Below are 15,937 nucleotides of genomic sequence, written 5' to 3'. Positions count from 1 at the left end.
ATACACATAACTCAGCATATAATTTGCTTAATTTCCTTGGTATGTCTAAGAAAACTACATTTGTATTCCAAGGTCTGGGATAAATGCATATTTTAAAGTCACATGTCATGAAAAGAGTGTTAAGCTATAATACTAATCTTTAATCATATTTAATGACTTTTATTAATTTGATTATTAGTTACTTTGAGCAAATTAGTTCTGGATTGAAATAAGAAAAGAGAGACTTGATTGGAGGACTGTAATAATACAGTAATTGTATATGATAGCAGGTAGTTAGAAATTGAAGAACCGCCAGGATAGCTCTTACCGTACTGGTACCAGGGTGGAATCTTGGGTCTCACATCTGCAAAGTGAAAACAAGCCACCTTGAGGGACATTTCTTCACAAGTGCGCCATCTCTGAAGTAGCTCTAAACACAACATCTTGGACTTTGCTCTTTAAAAGAGCATTTAAAAACCAGGTACTTTTGTGCTGTCTGAAATATGGTTAGTTCTCAAACTTGAAAAGGAGGCTCAAGAGAGGCCTCTGATTAAAGAAGAAACGATGTGAGCCCTTGTCAAGGGCCTACTGTGTGGCACACACTGTGGCGGGTGTTTTCTCTTACTCATTTGACAAGTGATTTGGTTTGCTTGTCATGTCACAGTGACATTTCTTCCAGACTGTACTTGAAAAATATCATATTCCACAATACAGTTGGTTATCTTTGTTTCCCATTAACTAAATTAGCGTACTGCAGTGATGTCACCTTTTCTCATTCCCCTACGATGCATCCTTTGCTAAACTCGTGCAATTTGGTTCATCACGAGGGTTGTTGGTACTGTAGACCAGGATGCTTACATTTTAGATTTCTGTAACTCTTCACTTGGAAAAGTGCTATGGATTATTAGAAAGCAAACACATAGTAAAGATCTTATTACTATTTTTACCTCTTGGAATCTTGCATATCCATTCACGTTTGGAACCACAGTGCAAGGGCAGCAATGTTTTATTTGCTTTATAAATAGCACAATTTCTTGCATCTTCTCCAAAATAAGTATTGTCTAAAAATGAAGAGACAACCTGCAGCAGATCAAGTTCATTATTTCTTAATGATGATCCCCCACAAAAAGTTTCTCTGTAAATAAATCACAATAGGCTTCTGGAGGAAGCTTAAGAAATGTCTGGATAAGATTGCATTTAGGGGCGCCTGGGTGGCTCAGTCGGTTAAGCGGCCAACTTCCGCTCAGGTCATGATCTCGCGGTCTGTGAGTTCGAGCCCCGCGTCAGCTCTGTGCTGACAGCTCAGAGCCTGGAGCCTGTTTCAGATTCTGTGTCTCCCTCTCTCTGACCCTTCTCTGTTCATGCTCTGTCTCTCTCTGTCTCAAAAATAAATAAACGTTAAAAAAAATTTTTTTTTAAAAGATTGCATTTAAAGGTTGTCCCACATTTGCAAAGAACAAGCTAACCAAATAGCATTTTTCCTTAAGGATGCTTTTTTCCTAAAAAGAAGCATGCTATTCCTTTCTCCAGAGAGAACAAATCAGGTGCATGCTCCCTTCTGAGGTTGTACTGTTGTCTCACTGGCTGCAAGAGGCTTGTCCTGGGACCCTGGGTAAACTTCTGAAAGGCTCTGATCTGTCAGATTTGAGTCCCTTCTGTGATGTAGATTCTTTTGCATGTATGCTAAGCTTTTCGTCTTCAGTCACTAAATTTTAATTCATCACTGGCTTTAATTGGGAAACGATCCACACTTTTCATGAATGATCATGTATAGGGATATGAAGTAAAGATTCATTCTTCTCAATGATTTAATGGCTACCTGACAGAAGAATGGATGGACCACAAGTAAAACTGGAGCAAAAATTTGGGACAAAGAGGATGTTTGAAACGTAATACTCGTCTTCAAACATGTACACAATCATACAATAAGTCATCTAACTTACATGTATGTAAGCTCAGATTCAGGCAATGGTGTGCATTTCAATATTTGTTTTGTCTAGGAGGGAGTGGTGGTGAGGAACTCATTGCACTGCTTCATGGCTTTATTTCATTTATTCTGAACCAAATTGTTCCTCTCTATTACTAATAAGACTGTTTTACTAAAACAAAAGGAAGCATTCTCAACCTCTACCCGGCACATTTAATTTTTCAAGTGCCACATTGACATTAATCACCCAAGTGTGCCATATGGTGGCTGCCATTTATGTTGCAGGCGGACTCTGCTAAGTTCCTTCCACTCTCTGGGCCTCAGTTTCTTTGACAGCAAAATAGATGGGTGGGGCTGCGTGATCTCTAAGATCTCTTCCTACTCTCTGGTCCCGATATCCTTCTCAGAGAAGCAGCACTGAGGTGAAAATACATTACATATATATATGTTTAACTAGCATGGCCTTATTATTTTTGTTTCCCACATAGAGTTTTCCACAGATCCTTTCCTTGCCACAGATTTTCTCTAGTGGGGCTAGAGATCTTATTTCTCTATTGATCTTTACTACGTCAAAGTTTGGCTGCTGATATTTTGCCAACTGGGAGACATTATAACATCATAGCTTTGGAGGCAGACAACGTGTGTACAAATCCTGGCTCTCTGAAACATTATTTTAGGCAAACTATTTAAGCATTCTAATAACCACTGCACTGAATCATCATAAGGGGAAATGAGATCATGCTGCGGCACATTCAACCCAGTGTTTGGAACATAATTCAGGTTCAGTAAATAGCAGCTGCATTAAATGCTCACTGCCGGCTCTTGCTAGTAGCCCCATTTCACAGGTGAAACTGAATAACTTGATTTTGCATGTGCCTCAGATGAATCCCATTTCAATCTGGGATACTGCTTCCATTTTTTTCCCTATCATCTTGAGGGAAATGTGAGACTTCTTCATTGCGCCTGAAAAAAAAATGTAATAGGGAGGAGTTTCTTCTTTCTTTCCTTCACAGAGGTTTTTACAAGCATGAGGCTGAATGAAAAGCAAAGTATTATTTTTTCTTTCTGAATAACTTGCTCTGGTTGAGGAGATGGTATTTCTAAGTGTGGCATTTCTGTCCTTTTAGAGATAAACTGAAATGGTTTTTTTCCATTGTAATCTGGACTTGGGTCTCACATTCATATAATTAGGTACTAAGCCAGAGAGGGAGGGTGGGGTAAAGAAAGCCCCATATTATTTTAAACAATACTTGCTTCTTTCTTGAGACTTCACATGGGAGATAGTCTGGGGACATTTCAGAGATCTTTGATCCCTTTCCAGGATAAGATCCTACAGTTGGCCTCAGATCTATGTGGCTAGTAAAGGTTTCCCAGGACTTTGCAGAAATTACTCTAATGGTACTGAGATCTGGTGCAGTTTTCGATCTGGGTCTGAGTCACAGGAAATATAGTCATTATTTCCAGTTTCTGTTGGCTGGTTTACCAAGGTGTTCCAGGGCCACCTGTTTTGAATTCATTTGCTTTTCTTCAGTTTGGAAAAACTTACAGGAGTCCCATCAGACCACTCCCAGGAGCCAGCATTCAGTGGGTTTCTTTTATTAAATCCAATCCAGAACTGCCTTTCTTCTGTCCTGTGAATAGAAAAACAAAAACTTGGCTCTTCCTATTGAATTCATAACATTATGTAAAAGGTTCAAGAAATATTTTAAAGTAATTATGTGTGTAGGAAACAGCTGATACTACTGGCAGGATGGATCAAGTCAAACAAACATTTATTGAACATTTCCTTTATGCAAAACCTGAGCTATGAAATGAATGTAGAGAAGATTAGCCTGGCTTCCCATTTCTCTTGGCTTATAGGGTGTGCTCACTGGTGACGTGCGGTTGGGGGAAAAGTCAACCTATATTGAGAACATTGCTTTCTCATGTTCATTAGGAGTGGCAACACCTTTCAATCAAGATAAGAACACATGAAAGCAAGTTGGTAAGAAATTTTGGAGCATCTTTTCCCTAGAGGACTTTTTACTATTTCACTATGTATTTATTACTTTACTATGCTTTGATTTGTTGCTTTTTTTTTTTTTTTTGGTCAAATGTTCATGTATTCTCTGAAGGTTAATTACCACCACTCCCTTTAATAGAAGGTACACAGTAGATTTTGTTTTTTTGTTTTTTTCAGATCCCAACATAAATAATTTCATAGCAAATCAGTCTGAGGCACAGTAGATTAAATTCAGCAGTCACCACTGGGTTAGATGTGGTGAGAAACCCCACAGAGAACCATCTTCCCTCCTATTAGGTGGAGGAAAAATACATCAAACCACAGAGTACTCAATAAATCAACCAATAAATTCTAACTGTACAATAACCCATCTCACTAAGACAATTTTGTGAGAATAATTTGGAGAATTAAAGATTTAAAAGATTCAGAAATCATGACAGATGCTTTATTTTCGTTAGTACAGAGACGAAAGACTATTCTGAAGCATCCACTTCTCAAATATGAGAGCTAATGTGCCTGAACAATACAAATGAAAGTAAAATGTGACTTAGAAATCCTAGAGGTCACTGGGGCCTGGCTGGCAACTGCCATGATTACAGTTTACAATTTACAATTTATAAGGTTATGGAGGCAGAGGATGCTGCCTTAAGGTTAAGCCAGGTACCTTAACATCAATGGTCTAGGCTGGGAATTCATATTACTCTCCTGCCTTGAGAACTTTTTGTTCCTTTACTCACAGAGTTCAACATTTTTCCTGATATGTCCTGGCTCTTAGGTGATGAACTGACATTAATTTTCTCTTCTTCTGTTTCCTAAAATTGTATGATTTTTAATAATATAATAAATAATAAAATAGAAATAGAAAATCAGTGCCATAAGGAGGAGAATATATGCTAACTATGAGATTTGGTTTATTTGCTCTAAGCAAACATGAGATTTTGTTGAACTCCCTGGCAGTCTGGGCACAAAGTAATATTATATAGCTTTTATGATTAAGTGCTAAAGATTAATAATTTGATAGATGCTTAATATTAAAGTAATTTCAAGTGTGAGAACTTATAGAAATAGAAATGACATAATGATATTTGATCTCACAGCAAATTTGGAAGCAGTTTGCACATGTTTGTTTCACATAGCAAACCTCACTATACTCAAGTATGAAAGGATGTTTTGCAAGGGGCTAAAGTCATGAAGCAAAGTTACAACTTAGAAGGATGGAGATAATCCCATATCCCTTGGATCTGTGGCCTCATACCAGACTAACAATCCAATTAAATCCAATTAATCAGGAAGCTTCTTGAACTTTTCTTCAGTCTCAGAGAATCTGACTCAGCAGCTCTGGTGTGAGACCAGAGGGCTCTGTATTATAAGGTGTCCCAAGTGAGTGTGATAATCAGCCAAATTTGGGAAGCATGATTTTTAGGTCAGCATTTCCCACAGACACTAGCAGTTCCATGGAATGTTGATAAGTATTCTCAAAAAAAAAAAAAAAAAAAAGAGGGAGATTTGTGGTCAAAGAAAATGCTTCCTTCTAGAAGCCTTTACAATGCTAAGGCATATGGCAAATTTCCAAGTTTGTGCCTTGTTTTGCAGACATATTTGACTTTTTCCCCCCCAACAGTGCTCTGTGAAACTCACATTGGGAGATGTTGTCAACGACTCCTACCATTAAGGTCATTACTGTTGATGTTGGAGATGAATAATTTGATAGATATTACATATTAATCTTTTTGTGGAATATCCTAAAGGAAACTTATGGGAAGACAAGGATTTTCCTCAAAAAGTTGTTCTGGATTTTTCTCTGTGATTCAAGCAAGTGTTTCATTGAGACTCCAGATTTCCAGAGTTTAGAGCATAGTACTTGGTGTTACATTTGTTTTTGCTAAATAAATGTGTGGAGTCATGGAGTCAGGCCCCCTTAGACTACAACATTCTCAGGGGTGAGATTTTGTCCATCCTATCTATTGCATGCTCCAGCCAACTATGCATATAAAAGTACCCCTTCCATAGAAGATATTCCAAACATGCATGCTAGTTGACAAGAACATTTTACAGAAAGAGGCCAATGGATAAGAAGGCTCACTAAAAGAGAACATAATGGCTGTCCTCAAATAACCAAAAATAGAGTAGACTTGATCTGTATTGCTCTGGCTTACTAGAAAGTTGATCTTTGAAATCACCCTCCAGTAATGGAACGGGCATTCTCCCAAATAAGAAGCACTCTGAAAGGAATTGTGCAGACAGAAGATGACCACAGCAATACCGCAGAAGGAATTTTTGTATTGGGTAGAAAATAGTACAAACCTTTTACGGTTCTTCAAGTTTAAACTAAATTGATATTCTAACTCCATGCAGTTCAAGATTCTGTAAACTTGCAAGGTGGATGCCAACAAGTGAATGCCTGGTTCCTCAAATGTAAAATTGGGAATCAATCAATGGGGCTTTCTTTTTTTTCCAAGCAAAATCTTTTTTTTTTCTTTTTTTTTTTTAATTTTTTTTAATGTTTATTTATTTTTGAGACAGAGAGAGACAGAGCATGAACAGGGGAGGAGCAGAGAGAGAGAGGGAGACACAGAATCTGAAACAGGCTCCAGGCTCTGAGCTGTCAGCACAGAGCCCGAGGAGGGGCTCGAACTCACGGACCGTGAGATCATGACCTGATCCGAAGTCGGACGCTTAACCGACCAAGCCACCCAGGCGCCCCCCAAGCAAAATCTTACATGGACTCTATTATAACAAAATACATAGAAGAGGAGCTGGTGGGACCTGCTCTCGTGGGTCAGTGAGCACAGAAGCGGGACTTCTGTCCCTTGTTCCCTTCCTAGTCCTGAGTTCCAGGACTCTTGGGATTCGCAGGCAACAGTTTGAAAATCACGGGGCTAGACAATTACTGAGTTTGGCAGAGAAGCTCTAAAATTCTGATTTGAGGTACACAGAAAAAATTTCAAATATCGAAACAATCATCACTTTGTTCTTTGTTTTATGTAATGAGAACTGGGTGCAATATAAATATAAAACTGTATATGTACGTATTTTTCTTTCACAACTAGTGGCTAGTTGCTTTTAGGCTTAAATACTTGAGATTTTAAACAAATATTTGGGATACTCTTCCCTGAGAACTCATAACTGGGAGACAGAATGTTTGATTGCATTTTTCAAAATGAACAAGTATTTACCTATTGAATTTTGAATGCAAAAGCTCATTCACAAAATTCTCTTCCTCAATATGGGCAAAGCTTGCAAGATGAGCTCCAAATTCTTCACAAAATGCTTCTGCTTCTCTCCATGTTCTTTTCATCAGGACTTTTTCACTATGAAATACCTGGTTTATAGTAAGAAGCAAAGAAAAGTTGACACTATCATGGATAAAGTGAGGTTGTTTAATTCTTGACAAGAAAATAACAGTAATATAATTGTCATTAATCTATATTAAAAGCTTGACCCAGTAGGGGAAAATAACATTTATTGAACTAGAATGTGTCTACTCATCGTAAAACTGTTATCTCATTTTATTCTCACAACAAATTCATGAGAACGATAGAAGGAATCAGCTCAGTTTTATAAAGGAACTCCTTGAGTTCCTTTTTTTTTCTTCTAAATTTCCTGTAACTGGCATATACTTGTCCCTTAATAAATGTTTGTCAAGAGACAATGAGAGTCAGGCTAAGAGAGATTACAAATTTCCAGTCACAGAGCTACAAATAGGCAGGACTAGGATTACATCCAGCACTCCTTCCTGCAGGAGCCCATGAATTTCCATCCCACCAGATTGCCTTCTGACAAATTAGAATTGGCTGAAGGATCATGAATCTGGCTGACCCACAGCAAGAAATGAGAAATGAGACCTGGGACCTAGGGCAGGTATATTACTAAGTTCTTTGGGTCTTAGCTGTGCCTAAATTCTCTGCTGTTTCTCAGCTGTCCTTGGCAGTAGCAGGAAGAAGTCAGTCAAATGGAGAGTCTGGTCCTGACTTTATTTAAGATCAAGGGTAAGGGCCCAAAAACACAGAACTCCAAATCCTGGGCCTCTGTGCCCTCCTTGTTTTTAATTGCCTGACACTGCTCCCGAGTTTCTGAAGCCAGGCAGGCACCCTGCGGCCAGGCTTCGCCAAGCTCTGATTTGCTGAGACCAGAATGAATGGTTTTCCCAGTCCTCTGGGCCACAGCACAGCCTTTCCATCTTTTAAATTATATGTCAAAACTCAGCTCCTCTGGGAACCTTTTCTTGAATCACTTAAAATTCATCAATCCTACCACCATGCCCATCAAACACACCTTTACATTTGTTGTCACATCAGGGTAATATATGGTAGAAAAAGCACTGAACTGGGATTCCCAAGACCAGGAATTTATTACAATTCTGTCAACAAATAATTGTGATCTTGGGCAAATCACTTCATCCTGCTGCCTCAGTTTATTCATTTGTAAAGTTTAACTTACTGCTTTGTGAGGTCACTGTTACCCAATGAATTCAGTGTAGGATTGTGCGTGCGTACATTAAATTGAGTGCATTCACAGATATTTCATGATAAAAGGATTGTAGGTAGTGATTTATATCTAGGATCTAAAGCTGATTTGCAAAAAGACATTTCTTCACACACTTTTTTCATACACACAGGTACACACACATATCAAGTATATGTATTAATTTGTTTGATCCTCAGATGTCTAGCAAGCTGCAAAAGCTATTCTTAGCAGCAAAATGATAGTATTCCATAATAAATACTTTATTCTTTTTCTTACAAACGATATGGAATTGTATCATTTCAATACCTAGTGAGGAGTACATTGCAACAAAAATAACATTGACTGGGGCCTGGATAACAATCTTCGTGAAGAGGCCTTCAGTATCACCAGGGATATGTCAGTCTTTCAACTTAAAATTTTGGAATATAATTGAAAAGATAGAGACAGCCAACAACATTAAGTACTTGCTGTGTGCCAGGCACTGCTCTGGAATAAAGGAATTTGAGATACATGGTCAAAACTGAAATAATGTTTGTTCCATTCAGAATGTCTAGATACCCTTGGCATCACCTTGAAGCAGCTCGCCAAGCCAGGCTCTGATTCCCAGTCCAAGTAGCAAGGGTGAAAGGGCCATCTCTCTTCCTGCTCCGTTTTCTCCTGATTTCCCACTGGTTGCTTACACAAGGACATTGCCTTAAATTGTCTGCAGTCCTTCACTTCCCACCGACCAGGTGGATTCCTTCCTCGCATGACAACACAGCCACCACTGTAGCCTAAAAGCAGAAAACAACACTTAAAAATGTTTATTTATTTTGAGAGACACACACACAGAGAGAGAGAGAGAGAGAGAGAGAGAGAGACAGAGAAAGAGAGAGAATGAACGTGAGTTGGGGAGGGATAGAGAGAGAGATCCCAAGCAGGTTCCACGCTGTCAGCGCCCAATGTGGGGCTCAGTCTCATCAACTGTGAGATCATGACCTGAGCCAAAATCAAGAGTCAGACATTTAACAGACTGAGTCACCCAGGCACCCTGAAAACAGCACTTTTTAATACCAGAATGACTAGAACATTTTGGTCTTGGAATACTGGTCTTTGGAGTGTTGCATAACTGACATCTCATAATGAAGAGACCACATAAGAACAATAAAGATGAGAAAGAATGCTTTATCAACAGGACTATCTTCTCTTCATCTTTGGAGAAAAGAATAGAAGATGAAAAAGTGAGGGAAGAGAGCCTGTGAAGACTGAAATTTGGACATTTTGAGCTCAGATGATAAATGATAGAAAACTAGGCACTGTTTAACCTGGGACTGAAATATCCCCCATAGCCAATCAAATCCCCAATATTTCAATCAAATGCCAACATTCCTCTACTTCCAATTATTGTGCTTTTTTTTTTAACTGAGCAGAGAAAAGTTTAGCCCACCATTTACTGAGCACTTACTCTGTACATCATGCTCTCATACCCCATTGTGAAGAATCAACAATGAAAAATGCATAGTGCTTACCCTCTGAGAAATAGATTTGACCAGGAAAATACATAAATGATGGATTCAAGGCAGACTGCAAGATACACCACAGAAAACCAAACTGCCAACCATGGGAGAGTGGAGAGAATGAGCTAAATTACGTATGGAGTAAAACTGGGGGCAGGAATAAAGGCAGACATTAAGGAAAAGGGAAAGACCATCTAGTTCTGGATGAAGCTCTATTCTTTTGTGTATGTTTGAACATTTTGGAAAATTAACCATGTTTTTCCATAGAAACAATTTCTTTGTTGAGTTAAGGTGCCAAGTTTGTTGTTAACTCTATACAACTCGTAGGATAGCTAAAAAAAATACCCCTTAATTTTCAGTGAATAATAGAAAACGATCCCATTTGAAAAATAGAATAAAAATTGAGTAAGAATGAACCTTTTTTCTTGAAGCCAAAGTGATCATTCATCTATCTAAATCAAATTCAACCACAACAAAATTGTGCATCTATATCTACATACCAGGCTAGTCTGTATATTAGCTACTAGAGAAAGGAGGACAAAACAAAATAAAACAAGCAACCCCCAGCCCTTATTTTAGTGTGAGGCATAGACACATTAATTGCATTTAACATAATGTGTGAAGTACTATAGTAAGATTTCTGTGGAAGATTTCAGAAGGGGTGATGGAGTATGCCTCGGGATATCAGTAAAGGATTTGCAGCAACTGACATTTTAGCTGTGTTTTGAGGGCTGAAAAAGAGAAAAAGAGTTTTCAAGGGATGCTTGTGAAAAAAAAGCAAGCAATTAGAGATAGAGCATTTGAGGACTCTGATGACTCTGGACCTAAAGGCACTTTTAAAAATGTAGCTACTTGGGACTATGTATGTGTTTTACTTAATTTCCATCACAAAGAATGGCTTCAATTTTTTTTTAAACACATGGTAACTGGACTTATCCTTGTCAGCCATGGATGGTTATTTTACACTCACAGAAAGACTAAAGAGAGGGTTGAAGAAGAGGGGAAGAGAGAAGAAAGAAGACAGAGGAGGACATACAAAGAGCCTCTCCTAGAGGAATGGAAGAGTTTGTGGAAAAGGAGAAAGAATAAGGGGGCGACAGAACCAGTGTTTGTGTCTTCAGCAATCCTGAGTGTACACACTGTGTTAGACACCAGGCATCATGGCCATCCACAAGAAGCCTATAGTCGTGTGTGTGTGTGTGTGTGTGTGTGTGTGTGCTGATATGTCAGAGAGACCCACAAAGGTGAAAATGTCCAGTAGTAAACAAGAAAACATGACTAGTATGACCTGTATAGAAACAAAGAAAGTCAAAAGAGAGTTGGTCTATACAAAAGCCATTAGTCGACTCCATTGGCCAGAACACCTAGGTAGTGTTAAAGATGAATGAAAGATTGGGGGCCACACAAGGGGAAAAGATTATAGCATGCAACTGCAATCTGTCATGAATGGAGCTTTGCAGTCCTGTTCAATGTAATTTTGGAATGCATCTCACAATCTAGCTGGGTCCTGAACAATAGAGGGGATGTTGCATACTCCCCAGTGATGAGATTGTAATGAAATTGAGCTATGGAAATCCACATGAAAGCCCCAAACATAATATGCTAATGGAGTTGCTCTAGTTGAGAGAGCTGGGTACATGCATTCCCTCTCAATTCCATCATCCTTCCCCAGCATCCTTGACTTGGAACCTGAAGTATGGGCTTCTAGTCTCAGCACAAATATTTAGTAACTCAAAATTCAAACAGGTTAATTAATCACACACACAAAAAAACCCTTGTCTGAAATGTGGGGATAAGAATTCCTTTCTTTCCTCAGTGGTTTTCATGAAGATCAAATGGAATAATGTATTTAAAAGCACCCTGAAAGATAAGAAGGGCCAAAACCAGCCCTAAGATGTTGCTTCTATTCTTTTTTGACTGTTTATTACAAAAGCTGGGATTTTGTGGCATGAGTTCTGCCTGCACGTTCAAGGAATTTTTAAAAAGCTCGATTCAGCAAATTTAAAATGTAATATACTTTTTTTGTTGTTGGTCTTGCATTTTGTCTTACTTTTTCAAATCAGACAATGATTAAATAGCTTTGGTTTTAGATACTATAGATACTCAACTCATCTTCATTAGTAGAGAAGGAGATGTTTGTGAACTACGATGAAGGTGAAAATGCTGTGGGAATGTTACTGGGATTCTAAAGTGGTTAACTTAATGGAACATTTGACCCGAATTTTGGAGTCTCAGCCCCAAAGAAGCAGTAAAGCAGTGTAATAAAGGGAGACTGGGATAAGGGAGATATAAACCGAATTTATAATCCTATATTGTAGGCATGCTTGCAAAAGCCAAATAAGAAAAGTAGGGTATGGGTGGGAGTGGAGGGGGTTTTTCTCCCAGAGATATTGTTCTCAAATTCAATAACTCATCTCCCATTGGAGAAAAATTATCATTCTGTTTCTCAGTGGTGAATCTCACATTTAAACTGATTCTCCTTATCTGCCTTACCCTCCGTCTATCCCCCTTCACTCTGTCCATGGAACATGAATGAGTGGCTTAGGCGGTTAAGCATCTGACTCTGGCTCAGGTCACATCTCACGGTTTTGTGAGTTAGAGCCCTGCATTGGGCTCTCTGCTGTCAGCACAGAGCCTGCTTCAAATCCTCTGTCCCTCATCTCTCTGTCCCTCCCCTGCTCGCGCACTTTCTCTCTCTCTCTCTCAAAAATAAATAAACATTAAAAAAAACACGAATAGGATAACTTTGGGTCAATTAAGAAATTCCAACTCACTGTTCTAGCCCCTTCCATTTGACAAAGCTATCTAACCATATAAAATGAACTGAGGTGAGAAAGCCTCCATTTTTCACCTCTCTGGTCAAATATCTGAAAGCAGACAAACAAAATCTATTTGTGGCCTCAGGGTAGGAGGTAACTGTAGCTGGGCCTTCAGAGCCTCTGGACAATTATTTTTCTTTAGTCTGTTTAGTTATTTTCCCATTCCTTGCAATAACCCTTTCCCATCATTTTTTTTTTTTACTATGACCAAGTGAGATTTATTCCAGATGTGCAAACATAATTCCACATTTGAAAACCAATTAATGTAATCCACCATATCAATAGACTAAAAGAAAAAAAATCATATGATCATATGATCTACCCACCTTTGTTCTCTGTCCTTTTCTCCATCTTCATGCAGAAAAGTGATGCAATGGGGGTAGCTTCCGTGGAATGCTGTTAGGTATTTTATATGGTCTTTATTTAACTTCAAAAACTCTGAGATAGATATCATATCAGTATTTACAGTTTGCTAATGGAAAAATTGGGGCACAGAGGTTTGGTAACTTGCCTAAGGCCACACAGTGAGGGGTTTGATGCAGAATTTGAAAACAGATTTAACTAAGTCTACTATGAGACAATGCCAAGGTACAGAATAGGCAGGCATTCAACACATAGCTGTTGAATCAATGATTGAATCTTCCCCTCAATTATGTTCCTCCTTTTCTATAGTCATGTTTCTTTTCTGTGTGTGATCACAGCATTTCCGTAAAGATCTCTGATCCCACTTTTACCTTGTATGACAGTTACTTACATCATTACAAAAAAAATATGAAAATACCCAAAGAGTGCCCAGAAATGAGAATATGTTTGTCCTCATTTCAGAACTCTGGGAAGCGTTAAAATGGATCAGCCTATCTACCTGCTGGCTGGACAGACTTTTCTTTGCTATGTGAAGGGCACTTTCAAGAAAAAGAGATCTGATTTACTCTACTGGCATCCCATTTTCTTTGTCACTGGCAGAAGATTTCTATTGACTTGGGACAACTGGGGTAAATGTTCTGGAGTTATCCCATTTAACGTTCCTAAATAAGAAAGTCCCCATTTTTTCCCTTTAATTACTGGTACTAGTTGGTATGTATCAAAACTGGTTTTCCTGTTTTACCTGAATAGTTACTTCTCTTAAAATACCAAGTGCCACAGTCTCTTTGCTGTTGTTGTTTTAGTAAAATAGCAGGAAACTATCTCTTTATAAAGATATCCCAGATAGGAAGCTATGAAGTAACCCCTAAGGAATCAATGGATCTAGGCATTGATAATTAGCGGCTTCTAACATTGCAAAAAGTGAGAAAAGTGAACATTATGTGCCTTAAGATAGAACACACAACTACTTATGAAATGGTTTTCCAAAAGAAAAGAAAATCTGAATTATATAATGCCTTTGATTCTACCTTCTTAAAAATAAAAATGTCAATTTTATGGAAAATAAAGAGGATAGAGTAACGCATTAAACAACATACAGGGATTCAATCAAAAAGTCCAGACTGTAGGAAACTCTGCAGGACAAACAACCCACTTGCATCAACAAATAAAATTTTTTAAAAATAGGAGGGGGCAAAGAAGAAGGAAATGTAGAGATTAAAATAGACTTTAGGGGATCTATCAATCAACTGCAAATGTATAAACCTTTTTGGATCCTGATTCAGACAAACTGTGAAATCTGTTGTATAATATTATGAATCATTTAGAAATGTGAGCATTAACTGAAGACTTATGATATTATGAAATTATAGTTAATTACTTTTAGCTGTAATAATTGTCTTATGTTCACATTTTTTAAAAAGAAGTCTTTATCTTTTAGAGATGATATTGAAATATTTGTGGATGAAACAATATGATGTTTGGGATTTGCTATGACAAAATATTAGAAGTGTTGGGGAGAGTGGGTGAGTATATAGATGAAACAAGATAGATTGTGAGTTGGTAATTGATGACACTGGGTGATGGGTATATGGTGGGTCATTACACTATCTGGTGAACATAATACAATGTTGAAAAAAGTGGCAGAACTGTGATTCCCCCACAGATTGAATATTTTGATGATATGACATAAAGACAGAGTCTTGGCTAAGTTTATAAAAAAACTGCAGGCTTCCTATTCAGTGGTCAATTTATATAGTCAGTCTGGGCTGGATTAAGATTCTGACATGAGGACGAAGTTAATGGATACTTTTGTGACAGGCAGGGAAAAAAATGTGATTTAGGATGGCATTTCTGCAAACTGCAATTTAAAAGAAAAAAGGAAACACAGAGGCTTTTATATTGCTATTTTCTTCAAAAAAAGATTTACATTTTCATCTTATTCAGAGACAATTTACTCAATGTCAGTCAGCATGAGCAGCCAAACTGAGCATCATGATATTATTTTTGCTTCAGGGAGAAGAGGAAAAGAGTAGTGCCACTCAAATAAATTATAGTAGAAACTTATGAATGACAAGGAGCTCTGCTTCAGTTCCAGATTTTAGACATCCAAATATGCCCCAAGGAAGGTAACATTAAGAACCAAGATTTTGTCTATTCAAAATGTATTAATTTATTTTGACAGGTATAGACATTCCTAACAAAATTCCGAGGTATATTAGAAATGAAGCCTGAGGTTTTTTTTTTTATTTTTCAGTAATAGTGTGACATGGAACTTCACTATTGTCTGCATTTTAATAATATTCACAGATTTGTAGAATAAGAAGGTTGTTTACTGAGTGAATTATGATGTTTCTCGTTTAGAGCCATGCAAGTCACCAGTTTCTATACACATTTCCTAAACCGATGCTTACACACAAAAAATCTGATTTGTCTTAACTTCACCTTGCAGTCATTTTTTTAAAGTATAGGTTTTTTTTAAGAATAATAAACTATGTATATTAGAGCATTTTGAATTCATAGCAAAACAGTGGAAAGTACCGACTTCCTTCATACCTCCTGCCTCAAATAGGTAAAACCTTCCCCACTATTAACATCTCATACCACAATGGTACATTTGTTAAAGCCTACAGTGACACATCATTACCACCCCAAATCCATGATTTACATTAGGTTTAATTCTTGGTGTTGTACATTCTATGGTTTGGACAAATGTATAATTACATATATACACCATTGTGTATATATAGAATAGTTTCACTGTCCCCCAAATCCTCTGTGCTCGGTCTATCAACCCCTCCCTTCCCCCTGACCCCTGGAAACCACTTTTTACTAGTAATCTTTTTACTGTGTCATAGTTTTCCCTTTTCCAGAGTGTCCTATGGTT

General features: G+C 37.8%; 1 protein-coding gene across 3 annotated transcripts in view; it reads right to left on the bottom strand.

Annotated features, from left to right (window-relative positions):
• The window catches only part of PLA2R1 (phospholipase A2 receptor 1), a 120,929-nt gene that overhangs the window by 35,706 nt on the left and 69,286 nt on the right, over positions 1-15,937 (bottom strand). For all 3 annotated transcript variants that reach the window (XM_058715182.1, XM_058715183.1, XM_058715184.1), the window contains 5 exons: positions 8,946-9,148; positions 7,085-7,230; positions 3,453-3,537; positions 927-1,059; positions 308-343 (listed from right to left, as the gene is read on the bottom strand). In XM_058715182.1, the coding sequence (XP_058571165.1) occupies positions 308-343; positions 927-1,059; positions 3,453-3,537; positions 7,085-7,230; positions 8,946-9,148 (603 nt within the window). The remainder of the gene's footprint in view (positions 1-307; positions 344-926; positions 1,060-3,452; positions 3,538-7,084; positions 7,231-8,945; positions 9,149-15,937) is intronic.

Source organism: Neofelis nebulosa, chromosome 2 (genome assembly GCF_028018385.1).
Source record: "Neofelis nebulosa isolate mNeoNeb1 chromosome 2, mNeoNeb1.pri, whole genome shotgun sequence".
Lineage (NCBI taxonomy): Eukaryota > Metazoa > Chordata > Mammalia > Carnivora > Felidae > Neofelis > Neofelis nebulosa.
This window is presented reverse-complemented; position numbering and strand designations above follow the sequence as displayed.